At 45.0% G+C, this 19,944-nt stretch overlaps 1 protein-coding gene across 3 annotated transcripts in view; it reads left to right on the top strand.

Annotated features, from left to right (window-relative positions):
* Window positions 1–19,944, top strand: part of BAHD1 (bromo adjacent homology domain containing 1) — a 180,078-nt gene that overhangs the window by 134,885 nt on the left and 25,249 nt on the right. For all 3 annotated transcript variants that reach the window (XM_063440344.1, XM_063440346.1, XM_063440345.1), the window contains one exon: window positions 1,970–3,567. In XM_063440344.1, the coding sequence (XP_063296414.1) occupies window positions 2,067–3,567 (1,501 nt within the window). In that variant the 5' untranslated portion in view covers window positions 1,970–2,066. The remainder of the gene's footprint in view (window positions 1–1,969; window positions 3,568–19,944) is intronic.

Genomic DNA, 19,944 nt, shown 5'->3' with positions numbered 1-19,944 from the left:
AGGACATATACACACTTTTTTAATTACGGTATCCAGTGCGCTGTTAATAAAATGCTGCACAGCGTGCTGAGTAGCCACGCACAAGGCTACCAGCACGGGATGTTGGCTAGTAACTCTATCCGACTGAATTTTACATTTTAGACCTAAATAGCCAAACTGATAATTAACTTTGAGGATTTCTGCCGTTCGTCTGCTTTGGCCTAAAATGGTACATTTACACGTTGGTGAATAACCCTATATGTCTGGTAAGCAGGAGACATAGAGGATTTTATTTCCTGTGTCAATATATTTTCTCACTGTTGTATATATAATTCGCTTGTACTGCGCTGTAGGATATGTTGGTGCCTTGCTGCTACTTTTATTAATACAGTGGTGATACTGGATATAGTGGATGGGGTTATTCTGCCTTGATGAGAAATGTAGAGGTTTTCCCAATGGTACTTTATTATTGCTTCTGATCTTCTATCCTCAATATTATTGCAGTCAGCCCCTTCATTTTCCTAAATTAGGTGAAAGCCGGGGACACTGTGCCTTTAAAAAGAGGCATGGGGCACTGTGCCTTTAAATGGAAGCCGAGGACACTGTGCCTTTAAAGAGAGGCCGGGTGCCTGATCCCAGCAGGATATGCACAGTTTGCCCTGTGATTCTCGATTAATCACATCGGCTTTCCAGGGACTTTGCAGTGGGGTGGGAGGGGGTGGGGGATTTCGGGGAAGTTAGAGGACTGGTGGAAAGACAAAACTGCTTACTATGCTCCCAGGGCAGCGTGGGACATGTGAGCTTGCATGTATGGAGAAACAATTAGTAACGCGACACACAGAATCGTGCTGTCATTCTGTGCCATCTGCTGCGGCCTCCTGTGTTACCCTGTAATGGAGATCACATTGTGCCTCTGCTATCCTGGCTTCCATGACGTAGCAGAGCGTTCTCATTGTGTAGCGTGACTCGCGGGCATGTCGTCTGAGCAGTAATTACACATGTTGCGTTCCGGGAAGATATGGTGCGTCTATAGGAGTGTTATTTGAAGATCTCGTCTGTTCAGTTTGAGCTGATTTCACTCAGCCGTGTGAGAAGCATTCAGACACCGTTTACAGATCTGTAAAAACCTGCTGAGCTCTGTTTAATTATTGCTCGCTTTTCAGCATTTTATCACCCCACTGCTCCTGTCTGATTCGCTGCCACGGCTTTCCTCCTTTTTGCTAAAATGTTGACTCAGCCAGTATTTGTATAATTGTACTAAAATCTCTTCACCCCATAGATCAGAGAGGTGCAGCTAATAAACACTAACCTAATGTACATAGTGTTTGTCAAAGTGTTCGAAATAGCAAAGTGGGGCAAAACTGGAGCAATCTGCCTAGATACCAAATAACTATTCCTGCTGAGGTCATTGGTTTCCATGGTGATTTCTCATTTATTTTTCAGTATACTGTCCCTCTTTTTACGTTTTAAAACGTAATTTAAAACCTACGCTAGTTACCTTTACTCTAAGGAAAAAAATCATCTGTAACGTAAACATGTAAAATACAAGGAAATTAGCCCAAGTGAGAAACCTTGTATCTTAAACCCAATAGAAAGGTGCATACGTGATAATGCTATAATACATCGTACGTCTTACTTTACCTGCAGAGCACAGTGTAACGTTCCAACCTGCCATTCAGCGGTTTTACAAATTGACTCTTAGCTCTGCGAGTCCCTGAGGTAGCTAATAGGAGATCATTACAATGTAATCTGGATTCTGTACATATGATACATTTAATCATGTGAATTGAAAACAAAGCAGTGGGTAGCAACTTGTAGATCTGGTTTAGCAGTCGTATGTTGGGACTTATTTCCGAGAGTGGGACTAGGCTGGTGGGATGAGACAAATCTATCTTCACTCAACAGAATAGGTGTCCTAATATAGTGCTTTTATTGTAGAGTAAAGAATAATGGAGAACGGCTGTTGATCTATTTTTGTCTGTTTCCACAGGTACACAATGTAATGAAGGATCGTTGCACATTTTACTGAATAAAAAGTTCTGTGGATACTACAGACGCCGCCAGTGTGTTGGACTCCAGGTCCTAAAATGGATAGCACCCAAACCAGTTATGCAGGTCAAACATTCTTCAAAGATTTGGGCTGCCAGGGGAGGAGGCAGAGTGTGGTTAGGGGAATATTAAACCAGGACTTGAGAAAATCCTACCAACTGCATGGCCAGCTTTCCCCAAATATGAATGAGAAAACCTGCACGGTTGTTCTGACCAGGCTGGAGGATGTAACTGGTTCGCGTGTTCGGGAAGGACCCGGTGGCACTTCACCAAGCATATCGTGCTGGGTGGACGATTTTGGAACTTTAAAAGTTCATACTGGGCTTCCCACAGAAAGTCGAAGGGTTTGTTCAAAGGACAAGAGGTTCCTGGGGGTCTCTGCACAGGCAGAGCCTACAAAGGAGTTTCCTGAACCACGGAAAAGGAGGCTAGCTTCTCTCAATGCAGAAGCAGTAAATAATTTATTGTTTGAAAGAGCAGACAGTTTTTCTGCCCGAAAAGTTCGTAAAGACTTTAGTAAGGGTGGAGACAATTGCAAGTCAGAGGCAGGTTGGACTTCATTGAAAAAGCCAGATTGCCAACTCATTGGCAAAAAGAGCAGACAGAGATGCCTCGTCGAACATCGGTCACCGGGACATGTATTTGATGACGTAAAGAGGGAGAGTGTTGAAGTGGCTTACCCTCCTGCTCCAAAGAGGCTGGCAAGTTTAAATGCCGTGGCATTTTTAAAACTTACCAATGAGAAAGATCATCCTCTGAAACAGAGGAGTAAATCGGATGTAGACTGCAACCGTTCTATTAACCATTGCTCAAAGCCCAAGCTGAAATCCACGAGGTCCCACAAAAAGAACTGCGTAAAGTCTAAAAAGGAAACATTGCACAGGAAAATCGAGGGCTACCATGGATGGCAAGGTGGACCTGAAGGCGGATTTAGAAAACCAGAGCATCGAGACTCTTCTAGGTTACTAGGGAAAAGGGAGGTTGTTCACATGGAACAGTCTTCCAACTACCATGATGGCTCAGAGCCTTTGTACCACAGACTGCCTTTACTTATGGGAGGGCAAGCTTCAATGAAGCCTGAATATGGAAGACCAGGTGAAAAGTCTCCCACTCCTAAGCAGGACTTCCAACAGCCTTCCTTCCCAGTGCAGCAGCATCATCATTTACCCGTTCCAGGCAGTCCAACAGATTGTATCTGCCTCTATGACACCTCTGACCTAAATCCTCTGGATGGGACGTATATTTCATATGGCCAAAGTGGATTACCGTACAACGGATACTCTGATTTCTCAATGTGCCCAAAAGATAAGGTGTTTTCTCAGCCAGTTCCCTGCGAGGATCTACTGGTATCGCAGAGTGCTTTACCTCCCACGGCAACATCGGAGCATCTTCCGTGGTGCAGCTCTCGCTATGCATTAGGAGAAGACACTGGCACAAACACAGACAGTCTTTGTGGTGTGATAAGGCTGCCGCTAGCGAGAGTCAGTAACACCCATAAAGGACATAGTAGCTATCCATACAAAAAGCCTTTTACAGCAGGTAGGTGCATAATCCTGTATAATGCCTTCCTATTGGTTCTACATTGTGTGCAATAAAGAGGAGCATTTGTATGCAAAAGTAGTTTGTAAGGGAAAACGTAAACCTGGTTATTGTGGAAAGTGTTCAAAGTGGAAAGTGGAAAGTACAGCAAGGTTGCACCCCTTTAAACATGCTTCGACACTTCAAGCCCACTATAATACACACACAGTATTTAGACAACCAACGATGCAGGAAATTATACCACTGACGTGGCAGCAGCCGCTCAATGAAAATAACTTATCCCACCAGTTCCTGTCACTGTACCTGCCTCCCAATATCTCCTGTATGTCCATTTATTTAAAAAAAAAAAAAAAAAAAAGTGTTCAAACAGCACTGGGGATCCTTACAGGGGGGCACTGGCTTGTGTGTGTGGACAGACATTGAAATTCAGTCTCATTTGTTAAATGGCCATTATGACAACATCTAAGTGGAATGGGCATTCTGTCCTCTGTCCAGTAATGTTAATTACTGTAAACAATGCAGTAAACTCCTGTCGCATAGTTATTACACTGATTTATAGTATATATCATCTGCCGCTGCTTTCAAAATCTGTGGAATACAATCAGTCAGCCCGCTACCATTTAGGACAAAAATTAAATAAATGGTGTAAGGGCAGACTAGTAAGATTTCTGTGTAATGGGCAGAAAATACAATGAAAGTAACATCAATAACATTGTAAAAAGTAGACAAAACATAACATCTAACAGGTCATTTGGAAATAAAGTTAAATATTGTTATAAAAGGATTTATTGGTAATTCTGATAGCAGAACTAGCTGCAATCTCTGGAATTAATGCCGTTTATATTGGAAATGTGGACAATGTTTAGTTGATTTGCCATTCTCTGCCGAATTAGCCCTGAATACCCCCAGCATTGCTCCACAGGTAAGCAGAGTAACTCCAACACTGGGTTCTGAACAATTCAAACCGCAAGATTATACCACCGCCTGCTTCTGGGCATTGCGTGAAAAATCAACCCTTTTATAGTGGTTCTAACAGCCAAACGGGGCTGAGCATGATGTATTTTGAAGATCAGGTGATTAAGAATAGATCTGCAGCTGTTGTAGAACTACAACCCCCATGATGCTTTGTCAGCCCCTCTTGTTTCACGCTGTTTCTCGTGGTAGCCGCAGGGTATAGTGAGGTCTGGGTTTGCAGCCGTAATATAGATCTTAGCAGCAAGTCGGATTGTCCGATGTTTTGTTGTAAGAGCTGCCGCCTCAAAAGGGTTAATGTCTGTAGAAGCATGGGGGCTTCATTCCTTATCCTTTCATAGGATACAATGAAAACAGCTGATATTTTCTGTCTCTCTTTTAGCATTGCTATTTAACTGCCGCAAATTCACTTCCCCTCTCTCTGTATTTGCAGGTTTAAAGCAGTGTTCATTTTAGCAGCAAATATGTAATTATAGTTCTAGAATAGTAACCAGCAAGTCCTTTTATATCATCTGAAAATTTATTTGTTTTATTTCTGAACTTTTTCTGTCCAAGCCTTAGAATATTCCGTTTGGCCATATCTCATTGATCTGCCATTGAAGCGCGTGCAGTTTAGTAGCACTGACCATCTACTTGCATACAGTCCTTTGTAAATTCTCCCACACCTAAAAATCACCCCAGCCCCATGTACCGCGTGTTACTTCTTCCATTAATGGCGTGTCTTGCAATCGTTTATCCTTCACAATACGTACATCTTCCTGCTTTCACTGCCCAATTTACAGGATGCTAGCCCGTCTTCCCTCCATTAGACTCTCTGTAAACAATGTGATCATTAATTTTTAATGACATTTTCTTCATTGATAATTAAAATATCAAGGGGTGACTGCTCCTGTGTCTAGCACGGAGTGTTTGGGTGATGTGAGTCCTGTAATAATCCCACATGTGTTATAGGATACCATCTCCTGCCATTTTTTCATTATCGCATCGTTAACCCCTTAGTGACCAGACCGTTTTTAAATTTTCTTACCGTTACGGACCAGGGCTGTTTTTACATTTCTGCGGTGTTTGTGTTTGGCCGTAATTTTCCACTTACTTGTTTACTGTTCACACACATATTATATACCAGCTTTCTCGACATTAAATGGTCTTTCTAAAGATACAATTATTTTCAGCAAATCATATATAATTTACTATAATTTTTTTTTTATAAAATATAATGAAAAATTTAAAGAAACACACACCTTTTCTAACGTTAGTTATTAGGTTTTTTTTTTTTGGTTTTTTTTAAAGTTATAGGGCAACAAGTACAAGTAGCACTTTGCTATTTCCAAAATTAACGAAAGTTACATTGTAACACTGGGATCTGTCAGAAATCCCTGAATAACCCTACACATGTATATATTTTTTTTAAAAGAAGACAACCTAAGGCAGGGGTGTCCACACTTTTTTTTAAAGAGGGCCAGATTTTGATGAAGTGAACATGCATGAGGACCAGGGACGGACTGGGAATTAAAAGCAGCCCTGGAAAAAAATTATTTACCAGCCCCATAATGCGTCGCGCCAGCATAGTGTGCAGATACAGAGTTAGAAAAGATAATTTAAAATTAAAATTATTACTCAAACGTGAAAAAAAAGCACATATAGGCTTTAAAAAAAAAGAGTGCAGATTTATTTTAAGCAGACGTGCCTTTGCATGTAATCAATGTTTTTCTGTCATATGGTGGCAGTACCAGTGGGTTTTGCTCCTTCCTGTGGACAAGCATCTAACAAGCTTAATTAAATCAACAAAACCCCTCCCCCTTGCCCTATAAGAAGGGCTATCCGGCAAAACCAACCTCAGTTTCCTTTCTTGTCCCGAGAGGGAAGGACACAGCATCTGGAGGGTGAGACACACAGGCTGCTGGTCTGGGGGATTCCGGTCCGAGAGCTGCCCGGGCGGTTAGCTGAGAGACCATGCTACCTCCGTTATGGTTACGGAGCAAATGGATACATTGCCTCTTATGCCGAGAAGGTTCCGGCGAATACTTTCTGGAGGCGGTCTTGATGACCTGCGCACAGCGGTGGAACGCACGCCCGGGAGGTGATGCGTTCCACCAAAAGTTTCCGGTGGTGCGCATGCGCATGCCGAAACTTTATTTAAAAAAAAAAAGGCGCGAAGTTTGATGCTCGGCATAGATGAAGCTGTGCAGTACCCACTGACAGCATGGATGCTTGCCAGAAGTGGTACGCCGTGTCACCAACCCCCCACACGGTTGAGAGGCATTTTGAGGTGAGGTAAATTAATCTTTCCTTCAAAATGATCTCTGTAAAAGTTTAGACACTTCATTTGCAAAGTGTGAAGCCACGTGGTAAGAAGAGGACGAAGATGACGGTATATGTACCCACTTTATGCACTATGATGAATTGCTGTGAGCAGTATAGGTACTCTCTATATGCTCTATGACGAATTGCTGTGAGCAGTATATGTACTCGCTATATGCACTATGACGAATTGCTGTGAGCAGTATATGTACTCGCTATATGCACTATGACGAATTGCTGTGAGCAGTATATGTACTCACTATATGCACTATGACGAAGTGCTGTGTGCAGAAGATGTATGCAATATATACACTACGATGTGTTGCTGTGAACAGTATATGTAATCACTATATGTTCTATGACGAGTTACTATGAGCAGTATATATATACTCACTATATGCACTACGACGTGTTGCTGTGAACAGTATATGTAATCACTATATGTTCTATGACGAGTTACTATGAGCAGTATATATTCTCACTATATGCACTATGACGTGTTACTATGTGCAGTATATATTCTCGCTATATGCACTATGACGTGTTGCTGTGAACAGTATATGTAATCACTATATGTTCTATGACGTGTTACTATGAGCAGTATATATATACTCACTATATGCACTACGACGTGTTGCTGTGAACAGTATATGTAATCACTATATGTTCTATGACGAGTTACTATGAGCAGTATATATTCTCACTATATGCACTATGACGTGTTACTATGTGCAGTATATGTAATCACTATATGTTCTATGACGAGTTACTATGAGCAGTATATATTCTCTCTATATGCACTGTTGTGTTGCTGTGAACAGTATAGGTTACCACTATATGTTCTATGACAAGTTCTGTGAGCAGTGTATGCACTCACTATGGGCACTATGACGAGTTGCTGTGCACAGTATATGTACCCACTATATGCTCTGTGTGTGTGTGTCTAAGATGACTCGGCCTCAGAAGGGTACACGCTATAAAGTCCTTGTATAAGGACAAGAACCTCTTTAGATGTATCCACTAGATGCTCTATGTCGCATTGTTTTGTTATCCACTCGACCTTAGTAGATGCACCCACTATATGCTCTATGCCGAGTTTGAAGTGTGGCCTCCGCTTCATTAGTTGTATGCACTGTATTCGTTAAGAATGAGAACTCAACCTCCGTGCATGCTCTGTTAGGAGTTACTTGAGGACTCAGCCTTAGTATATGCATCTACTATATACTCTGTCGAGTTGATGGGTGGTCTCAACTTCAGTAACCACTATAGGCTATTTTAGGGGGGTTCTTTTCCTTTTATATACTCTATATATAAAAAAAAAAAAAAAAAAAAAAAGCCTCACTAGTTTATGGGATATAGGTATACTCTATATGCCTTATGTATGAGGTACTGGGAAGACAGGGCCTCAGTATATGTCTTCACTAGTTTCTCTATGGATGAGTTACCAGGAGATGTATGCTCATTAGCCGGTATAGAGATGGCATCTTCACAGTAGCTCATATATCTAGATCTATATCATCTCCACAGGAGTTGCGTAACCCTGGTATATGGCATAGGTTGTGTAGGTATGCTTTCTGTTCATACAAGATTCAGTATAGGTTACTGATATCTCTGGCAATTTGGACGGTTAACGAACACACACAATGTAGGTGTTTTTTCATCAACACACTGCAGAACAGGATTAACCTCTGCCCCAGTCGTTTCAGAAATTGCAGTGGTCTCATAAATTCCGTTACTTGTAGCAGGTGATTAGCGTGTAACCTCGGTACTGTCTAAAGAAGTACTGTTGTGTATATTAAGGCGATTATTTTAAATTTTGGAGATCAGACTGAGATCAGATCAGACTGAGCATACAGAGGGAGACCGACGTTTCCCCAGCAATCCATATATTCTATTGCCTATTCATAAGAGTCCCTAGATCTCGTAACATGTTAAAAAAGAAATCCCACTGTTTTCTCTCCCCGATCATAGAAGAAGGGGTGTTGGTAGTAGCGGATCCAATTTTCAAATTAGATAGAGTTCATTTCAGGAAGTCTGTCTTCCGTCTGTTTTCTGGGTATCGCTACAGATGCTCTTTTTTAATCCCCTTCATGTTTCGTGGTAATGATTAAGGGAAAATCCGCAGATTCCAGGGGTTGTAAGGTGTATTGCCACCCTTCATCTCTTCATTCCATAGATATGGCAGAAGGCTGTAAATTTTCATGCGCACTCTTCTACAGGGTTGGTACATCAACCGGCAGGGAGGAACCGGTGTAGGCGCTCTCTCTCTCTCTCTCTCCTGCATGCGGTTATCTTGCTGGGGTGCAAATTCATCTAGTAGATTTTTCGGTAGTTCCTTTCAGAGGGATTGACATAGCCGTCTAGCTCAGAGAGGGTATTTGGAATTAGGAAGTTTGGTCCTTATGTCCGTGTAATTTGACTCTCTGGAGTGGAAAATTGTTGTTCCAGCCAGGGCTCTGTTGACAAACTTTTCAACGACCAAGTCACTTCCTGTTTCACTACAGGTCCCTCGGTGATGGATTACTCTCTTTGTAATGTGTCTTACTTCCGCTTACGTTTTTTCTAGTTGTCTTAGAAAATTAGGTCTATCGGAGCCTTATCCTGGTTCTTATTCCATGCTGAGCATAAAGTTTCTGATTCCCAAACGTTCGAAGCTCTATCGGTCTCATGATGTATAGGGATCTACCCTAGTGGTTCTGTAGAGTTTCAGGTTGATAGCCTGACTACGGCTAGGGTTCTTTTTCATCATCTAGGTCTGCGGGAAGATTTGTTTGGCTATGTTGCTTGGCAACTATATATCCTGTTTAAAGGTCTACTTTCTGATAAGGGTTAGAAATTTTTTGGGGGGATTTTGGGAACACCCCTGCTGGTGTGTTTCATTCGTCTAAAAACCCTTGCTTTATGTCTTCTGGTTTTTTCTTGTTCGGCAGGCTTCGGCGTTTTCTGCTTTGAGGTCCAGGCCTTCAAGCCTGAGAATCCTGCTGTTCTTAGAGTTTACATCCAGATTTTAAGCTTGAGGTTTTTTGTAATCTGCCAGGTCCAGACATCCTCCTAGAGTTCTGTTTTCCCTTCCTGGTATTTTTGTCCTTGAATTTTGATATATTTTGTTAAATTTTTTTTAGGTAACACCCGTTCGATCCTGTCAAAGGGTTTCCCTTACAAGTTTTGTTTCTCCAGGACACCTTCTTGGGGGCCATCTTATCGGCTAATATGTTCAGAGAGCTTCAGTCATTTTTCATCCCCAGATGATTTTTCAGTATTGCTCATGGTCACGGTGGTTCTTCACGCTAAACATTTTTTTTTCCCTACAGGTTGGTACTAAGTGTAGCTTGAAGGAGCTTTGTAATGTCTCTTTTCCTAGGACTAAAGAGCTCAGTTATTCTGGTCCTCTGTTTGTTAGCCTCCCATAAAAGGTGTCAGGATACAGTGATTCCTGCAACTCTTTTGTTTCATTTGACTCAGGCGAGTATGTTGGTTGGCCATTTTCTCCCGGTGGTCTTCAAGTTCCGGCTTCTCTCAGGACGCTTGGAGTATTGGCTGCCTCTGGGCCAGTAAGAACACTTGTTTTTTTCTAGTGGCCTTCTGTTAGGCACCATCTTGGGCTTCCATTCCACATTTTCATAAAGCTCTACAGGTTAGAGATGTTCTCATCCTCTGAAACTGCCTTTTAGGCGTATAAGTTGCGACCTACGGTGACATTGAACCCGCCCTAGTTAAGGATCTTGCTATATCCCACTGGTACTGCCACCATATGACAGAAAAAACAGAAATTTTTACTTACCGTAAATTCTTTTTTTCTTAATATGGTGGCAGTACAGCTTCCCTCCCTCTATTTTACATTATCTTGATTCGCATGAGTTCTATTTGGGATTTTTCTTGCTACTTACTGAGGTTGGTTTTGCCGGATAGCCCTTCTTATAGGGCAAGGGGGAGGGGTTTTGTTGATTTAATTAAGCTTGTTAGATGCTTGTCCACAGGAAGGAGCAAAACCCACTGGTACTGCCACCATATTAAGAAAAAAAGAATTTACGGTAAGTAAAAATTTCTGTTTTCAGTCCAACTACCATGACATATTAAGGAAAGCTTGGTAATGGGACTGAAATGGTGAATGTATGTAGGGCACAACTGTAAAAATTGACGTTCTCTTGTTTATTTTGAGGTCCTGTGGGTGCACTCTTCACTTTAAATATGTTATTGTGCTGGATTATGCGCCTAGCAACAAGACTGGGCCAATATCTGCTTATTACATATTGTACATATCAATGACATTTCTTAGTGTATTATGCATATATAAATGTACATTAATATATGTGTAAATATAATAGGCATAATTATATATATATATATATATATATAAATCAGTGGTGGATCCAGAGCCTGATCTCAGGAGGGGGAACCAATAGATTATTTAAAGAAATAATCCATGCACAATAACCACTACTGCTCTGTGTAGTGGGTATGGTGCCAGGAGTGCCGGGACCCGCTCCCAGAGTAAGTAGTCAAACCGTTTAAGTACAGTTTGACAACATACCTGGGGTCTGCTGGGATATGGGGCTGTAGTAGGGTATAGGATCAGTGGTGCAATGTGTGCAATGTGTGTGAAAGGTTCAGTGTGTAGGGTGCGTGGGGCAATGTGTGTATGGGTGGCTGTGTGTGTAGGGGAATGTGTGTATGGGGGTCGGTGTGTGTGTATGGGGGGGCAGTGTGTGAATGTGTATGGTGTGTGTGGGCAGTGTTTGTATGGGGCTAGAGTTCACTCTCACCACTTGGACCACCAGGAATCCCTGGTGGTCGCAGTGGTGAGAGTGAACTCTAGCCCGTAGCTCCAGGGCTAGAGTTTCCCTGTGGCACTCTCCCTCCCCCTCTGTCTCTCTCTATTCACCCCTCTTTCTCCCCTTGTGTCTCACTCTCCCCCCTGTCTCTTTCTCCCTCCTTTCCCTGTGGCACTCTCCCTCCCCCTCTGTCTCTCTCTATTTACGCCTCTTTCTCCCCTTGTGTCTCACTCTCCCCCCTGTCTCTTTCTCCCCCCTTTCCCTGTGGCACTCTCCCTCCCCCTCTGTCTCTCTATTCGCCCCTCTTTCTCCCCTTGTGTCTCACTCTCCCCCCTCTCTCTCTTTCTCCCTCCTTTCCCTGTGGCACTCTCCCTCCCCCTCTGTCTCTCTCTATTCACCCCTCTTTCTCCCCTTGTGTCTCACTCTCCCCCCTCTGTCTCTCTCTCTCTCTCTTCACCCCCCCTCTGTCTCTCTCTCTCTTCACCCCCCCTCTGTCTCTCTCTCTCTTCACCCCCCCTCGTCTCCCTCTCTCTCTTCACCCCCCCCTCGTCTCCCTCTCTCTCTTCACCCCCCCCTCGTCTCCCTCTCTCTCTTCACCCCCCCCTCGTCTCCCTCTCTCTCTTCACCCCCCTCGTCTCCCTCTCTCTCTTCACCCCCCCCTCGTCTCCCTCTCTCTCTTCACCCCCCCCTCGTCTCCCTCTCTCTCTTCACCCCCCCTCGTCTCCCTCTCTCTCTTCACCCCCCCTCGTCTCCCTCTCTCTCTTCACCCCCCCTCGTCTCCCTCTCTCTCTTCACCCCCCCTCGTCTCCCTCTCTCTCTTCACCCCCCCCGTCTCCCTCTCTCTCTTCACCCCCCCTCGTCTCCCTCTTCACCCCCCCTCGTCTCCCTCTCTCTCTTCACCCCCCCCTCGTCTCCCTCTTCACCCCCCCCTCGTCTCCCTCTCTCTTCACCCCCCCCTCGTCTCCCTCTCTCTCTTCACCCCCCCCTCGTCTCCCTCTCTCTCTTCACCCCCCCTCGTCTCCCTCTCTTCACCCCCCCTCGTCTCCCTCTCTTCACCCCCCCTCGTCTCCCTCTCTCACTTCACCCCCCCTCGTCTCCCTCTCTCTCTTCACCCCCCCTCGTCTCCCTCTCTTCACCCCCCCTCGTCTCCCTCTCTTCACCCCCCCTCGTCTCCCTCTCTCACTTCACCCCCCCTCGTCTCCCTCTGTCTCTTCACCCCCCCTCGTCTCCCTCTGTCTCTTCACCCCCCCTCGTCTCCCTCTCTCTCTTCACCCCCCCTCGTCTCCCTCTCTCTCTTCACCCCCCCCTCGTCTCCCTCTCTCTCTTCACCCCCCCTCGTCTCCCTCTCTCTCTTCACCCCCCCTCGTCTCCCTCTCTCTCTTCACCCCCCCTCTGTCTCTCTCTTTTCACCCCCCCCCTCTGTCTCTCTCTTTTCACCCCCCCCCTGTCTCTCTCTTTTCACCCCCCCTCTGTCTCTCTCTTTTCACCCCCCCCTGTCTCTCTCTTTCCCCCCCCTCTGTCTCTCTCTTTTCACCCCCCCCTCCGTCTCTCTCTTTTCACCCCCCCCTCCGTCTCTCTCTTTTCACCCCCCCGTCTCTCTCTTTTCACCCCCCCCCGTCTCTCTCTTTTCACCCCCCCCCCCGTCTCTCTCTTTTCACCCCCCCGTCTCTCTCTTTTCACCCCCCCCCCGTCTCTCTCTTTTCACCCCCCCCGTCTCTCTCTTTTCACCCCCCCGTCTCTCTCTTTTCACCCCCCCGTCTCTCTCTTTTCACCCCCCCCGTCTCTCTCTTTTCACCCCCCCGTCTCTCTCTTTTCACCCCCCCGTCTCTCTCTTTTCACCCCCCCCCCGTCTCTCTTTTCACCCCCCCCGTCTCTCTCTTTTCACCCCCCCCGTCTCTCTCTTTTCACCCCCCCCTCCCTCTGTCTCTCTCTTTTCACCCCCCACCCCCACCCCCCCCCTCTGTCTCTCTCTCTCTATTCACCCCCCCAATTCCATCCCCCCCACCCACCTGAGAGGAGTAAAGGGGCCGGCCGCATTGCACGCTGCAGCCTCGCCGGTCGGCAGCACTGTTAATGCTGAGGGCTGAAGGGGGAGGGAGCATATCTCTACCATGCTCCCTCGCGGTTCCCACAATCCCCAGCATGGATGCTGCTGGGGATTGTGGGAACCGCGAGGGAGCATGGTAGAGAGACATGCTCCTCCCTCAGCCCTCAGCATTAGGTGTGCTGCCGGACCGGCGAGGCTGCAGCGTGCAATGCGGCCCCCTGCCGGCCGGCCCCCTCGAACTGTGTGCCACCTGACCGGCCACCCGGTGGCACATATATTGCCAGAGCAGCCCCCAGGTGCCGCGGCCCACCGGGAAATTTCCCGGTATCCCGGTGGGCCAGTCCGGCCCTGATGAGGACCAACCATTTTGCCTGACATTCTTTCAACTATTAAAATGAAATGCAAATTAACTATTTTATGCAGTTTATTGCAAACAGCATATTTTATTTCATCTCTTTATTCCGTCATATTCGCTCTTCTCTCTTTATTCTGACTCTCTCTTTATTCCGTCATATTCTCTCTTTATTCTGTCATATTCTCTTTATTCTGTCTCTTCTCTCTTTATTCCGCCCCGTCTCTCTTTATTCCGCCCCGTCTCTCTTTATTCCGCCCCGTCTCTCTTTATTCCGCCCCGTCTCTCTTTATTCCGCCCCGTCTCTCTTTATTCTGTCTCTCTTTATTCCGCCTCTTCTCTCTTTATTCCGCCCCGTCTCTCTTTATTCCGCCCCGTCTCTCTTTATTCCGCCCCGTCTCTCTTTATTCCGCCCCGTCTCTCTTTATTCCGCCCCGTCTCTCTTTATTCCGCCCCGTCTCTCTTTATTCCGCCCCTTCTCTCTTTATTCCGCCCCTTCTCTCTTTATTCCGCCCCTTCTCTCTTTATTCCGCCTCTTCTCTCTTTATTCCGTCCCTTCTCTTTATTCTGTATATTCTCTCTTTATTCCGCCCCGTCTCTCTTTATTCCGCCCCGTCTCTCTTTATTCCGCCCCTTCTCTCTTTATTCCGTCCCTGCTCTCTTTATTCCGCCCCGTCTCTCTTTATTCCGTCTCTCTTTATTCCGTCTCTCTTTATTCCGTCTCTCTTTATTCCGTCTCTTGTCTCTTTATTCTGACCCTTCAACGTCCAAGAAATCCTGCGACATCCAAGAGATTGCGAGAACGCAGACTGAGAACATGCAGTCCCGCGGCGTTCAAAGATCTAGGGAATCTCTGGATTTTTCAACGCTGCGGGACTGCGCGTCCTCAGCTGGGCTCGGGGATTCACTGGAGGTCACAACATATAGATTTTACAAATTACCTGTGGGGCCATTAAACTGGAACGCAGGCCGGACTTTGGACATGACTGTTCTAAGGTATTAAACTTGGGGTATTTTGACTCTTTTCATGCAACCATTTTACCACCAATCTATGCCAAATTTAAAAAGAAAAAAAATTGGTGATTTTTTTTTTTTTTGACACACATAGCAATTTAAGAACACATGTACTGAGAACTTTAAGGGTTACTGCCAAAGAACACCCCAATATGTGTTCAGCAATATCTCCTGAGTACAGTAATACCACCCATGTATAGGTGTGTCGGGTTCTCTGGGGGCTAAAAGACCTTATTTGGAGGGTGCGCATTCCAGTTTTCCAACTTGGAATTTTCACAGCTGGTAATCATGCCCCATGTCCTATTTGGGACATTTTTGAAGCCGGCCAATGTAATTTACCCCATCAAACCATATATTTTTGAAAAGTAGACACCCTGGGGTATTTTAACACTTTCCATGCACGTATTCTAGCACTAGTCTTTGTCAAACTTTTGGGTAGTCTTTTTTTTGTTATCTTTGTCTCACATTGTACTTTAGGCATGGATTCTCCGTTCCTGTTATGTGCAACATCTCCGGAGTTCAACAGTGCCCCCAATGTACAGGTTTTATGGGTTTTTGAAAATTTACAGGGGTCAAATGTAGAAGGGATCGGCTGATATTCTGTATTTTCAGCAATATCGGGATCACCCAATACAGATATTGACGATAATGCAGACAAGGGCTGCCATCAGGGTCCTGGGGGGGGCCAGCACACTCTTACTTACCTTCCCAGCAGTTCTATTCTGCTCCCCTGTCTAACTATCGCGAGTCCTGTGGTTTTTTTGCATTTTTTTACACATAAACTGCACTTTTACTGGTGATTTCATTTCTTTTAAACACTTATATTTGTGTTGCGCGAAGTCTTCTGAGTATAACAATACCCCCCCCCCACCCCCCTCCCATGTACAGGTTTTATGGTGTTTTGGAAATTTACAGGGTCCATATTGGGCAGTGATGGCAAACCTATGCACAGGTGGCACACCGAGCCCTCTCTGTGGGCACACGGCCATAGTTTGCCGTGGTGGGGGTCGCAGGTTGGCAGGCGCCTACTCTGCTTTCGTGTCGGGAGGACCTGGAGGCGGGGATCTGGGAAGCAGCTCTCCTGTCCTCCAGCGAGCAGGCTGTGTGGAGCGTTACTGCGCTTTCCCATGGCAGCGCTCCACACAGCATTGCGCAGGAGGACAGGAGAGCTGCAGCCAGACACATACTTACCACAACCAGGGCTGGCTGTGTCTTTCCCCCCTCCTTCACCAAAGGTAAGAAGAAGGGAGGGGAGGTAAAGATTTTATGTCAGGATTATTAGAAAAAAACTAAAAATTAATTTGCTACCTGCAGCACCCCTCCCCCCCACACATCACCCGTAACCCCCCTACTTACAGAGCATCCCTTATCCCTACCCCCCACACACTGCACCACACACACACACTACACACTCGTACAAACAAACATATACGCTGCATCCCTTAATGCAGTATGTATATGTGTGTGTATTCAGCATTCTGTCTGTGTGTGTGTGTGTATTCAGCATTCTGTCTGTGTGTGTGTGTGTGTATTCAGCATTCTGTGTGTGTGTGTGTGTGTGTATTCAGCATTCTGTGTGTGTGTGTGTGTGTGTGTGTATTCAGCATTCTGTGTGTGTGTGTGTGTGTGTATTCAGCATTCTGTGTGTGTGTGTGTGTATTTAGCAGTCTGTGTGTGTATGTATTCAGCAATCGGTGTGTAAATGTGTTCAGCATACTGTGTGTATGTATTCAGCAGTCTGTGTGTGTATGTATTGCGTTTGTTTGAGATACTAATAAACATAAGCTTATTTTTATCTATAATTTAATTATTTATAATTTGTATCATTGAACTCTCTGTTGTTGTGTTCTTAATTTAAAACAAAATATGTTAATTAGTTCGGACAACTGTACGAGTTGTTTTTTCTAAACTTAAACCTCAGTATTCAGGTTTAATTGCCGTGAAAAAAAAAGTTGGCGTGTATTATGGTTTGGGCACTCGGGCTCAAAAAAGGTTTGCAATCACTGATATAGGGCTTGCCAATTCAGTTTGCCAGATTGGTTTGCTGGGTCTGTTTTGCCTTTTGAGACCATATTGTAGCCCAGGAATGTGAAATAAATCATATATATGATCACTGCGGACGGCTTATGGTAGAGAAATGAACATTCAATTCACTGTCAACAGCTCTAGTGGACATTCCTGCAGTCAGCATGCTAATTGCACGCTCCTTCAAAACTTGCGACATCTGTGGCATTGTGCTGCATGATAAAACTGCACATTTTACCTCTGAGGTGTGCAGTCATATAGAGTTGTGATGGTTTAAAATATACATAAGTACGGTATATATTTTTTATTTATTTAATGAAGTGGAAGAGATTCCTTGGAGGGATTTTTAAATAATGTGCATTTATGGTTACTCTGTGCACTCGTTATAGATTGAAAGCTTTCTTACGTTCTGCTTATTTAACGATTCCTGCTTAGTGAACCGCTTTCAGTGTCGCCTGCTGTGTATGGAAATGGCTACAGGGTGATATAGCTTGAAAACAGACTAAGTCCATCAAGTTCCGTCTTTTTTTTTCATGTTTCTGAGTTGATCTAAAAGATCCGTAATCCAAACCTCTCTGCATACATTAAATACAGACGTTAATATGTACTTGATCCCCACTTTGCAGCTATAACAGCTTTGACTCTTCAGAAAAAGGCTTTCCTCAGGATTTTGGGGTGTTTCTGTGGAAATGTTTGCCCTTTCATTGTAGGGATCGACTGATTATCGGTCTGGCCGATATTCGGTATTTTCAGCAATATCGGTATCGGCCTATAGAGATACCAATATTGCTGATAACACATACCAGGACTGCTGGGCCCGTTACAACCCCGGCGGTCCTGGAGGGCCCCAGCAAGCGCTTTCTTACCTTCCCAGCAGCTCCCTTCAGCTCTCCTGTCTAAAGCGCTTGCTGGGGCCCCCACTGCACAGTCCATGCCACCAGACCACCAGGGAATGCCATATCCCCCCTCCCTGGCCAAGTAAGCAGCAGGGAGGTGGAGCTAAAAAAAAAAAAAAAATGCCCCCACCCCATTTTACACAAATTACATACTTACAGAAATACACACTTCCATCTACACACTCTGCATTATATACACACATACACACACACTCTGCATTCACTAAACACACCGCATCTAATACACACACACTCTGCATTCTCTAAACACACCGCATCTAATACACACACACTCTGCATTCTCTAAACACACCGCATCTAATACACACACACTCTGCATTCTATACACACACCGCATCTAATATACACACACTCTGCATTCACTAAACACACCGCATCTAATACACACACACTCTGCATTCACTAAACACACCGCATCTAATACACACACACTCTGCATTCTCTAAACACACCGCATCTAATACACACACACTCTGCATTCACTAAACACACCGCATCTAATACACACACACTCTGCATTCTCTAAACACACCGCATCTAATACACACACACTCTGCATTCTCTAAACACACCGCATCTAATACACACACTCTGCATTCACTAAACACACCGCATCTAATACACACACACTCTGCATTCACTAAACACACCGCATCTAATACACACACACTCTGCATTCACTAAACACACCGCATCTAATACACACACTCTGCATTCACTAAACACACCGCATCTAATACACACACACTCTGCATTCTCTAAACACACCGCATCTAATACACACACACTCTGCATTCACTAAACACACCGCATCTAATACACACACTCTGCATTCACTAAACACACCGCATCTAATACACACACACTCTGCATTCACTAAACACACCGCATCTAATACACACACACTCTGCATTCACTATACACACCGCATCTAATACACACACACACTCTGCATTCACTAAACACACCGCATCTAATACACACACACTCTGCATTCACTAAACACACCGCATCTAATACACACACACTCTGCATTCACTAAACACACCGCATCTAATACACACACACTCTGCATTCACTAAACACACCGCATCTAATACACACACGCTCTGCATTCACTAAACACACCGCATCTAATACACACACACACTCTGCATTCACTAAACACACCGCATCTAATACACACACACTCTGCATTCACTAAAATTTTTGCCTATCTGGTGCCACTCAGAGGGCCGGTATACGTACCTTTCTCTCTCTATTTCCTTCATTCTGGTGACTGTTTCCCAATACTCTGTAAGAGAGGGTTACCAGATTCTTGACATTTATCCAGTAGAGCATATGTGAGGTCAGGTACTGATGTTGGACAAGAAGGCCTGGTTTGCAATCTCCACATCAAACTCATCCAACCATGTCTTTATGGACCTCCTTGCTTTAAGCATTGGGGCACAATAGTGCTGGAATAGAAAGGGGCCTTCTCCAAACAAGTTGGAAGCATAGCATTGCCCAATATGTCTTGGTATGCTAAAGCATTACGCTTTCCAATTACTGGTAGTAAGGGGCCGGGCCCAATTCCAGAATAACAGCCCCATACCCATTTCCCTCCTCCACTGAACTTACAGTTGGCACAATGCAGTCAGGCAGGTAACGGTCTCCTTGCATCCTCCAAACTCCCCTATCAGACTGCCAGAAGTGTGACTCATTACTCCGCAGAACGCGTTTTCCACTGCAATGAGTCCAGTGGCAGCACGCTTTACCCCACATTGTACTTGGTGATGGCTTACATACAGCTGCTCGGCCATGGAAACCCATTCCATGAAGCTCTCGCCACACAGTTTATGGGCTGAAATTAATGTCAGTGGAAGTTGGAACTCTCCAGCTATGGAATCAGCAGAGCGTTGGTGACTTTACGCACCAGGAAGGACCGTTATTCTCATTTACAGCAGTTGGAATTTACCCCTCTTCTTAATACACCGT

Source organism: Pelobates fuscus, chromosome 13 (assembly GCF_036172605.1).
Source record: "Pelobates fuscus isolate aPelFus1 chromosome 13, aPelFus1.pri, whole genome shotgun sequence".
In the NCBI taxonomy this organism is placed as follows: domain Eukaryota; kingdom Metazoa; phylum Chordata; class Amphibia; order Anura; family Pelobatidae; genus Pelobates; species Pelobates fuscus.
Note: the sequence above shows the minus strand (reverse complement) of the source record. Positions and strands in the feature narration are given on the sequence as shown.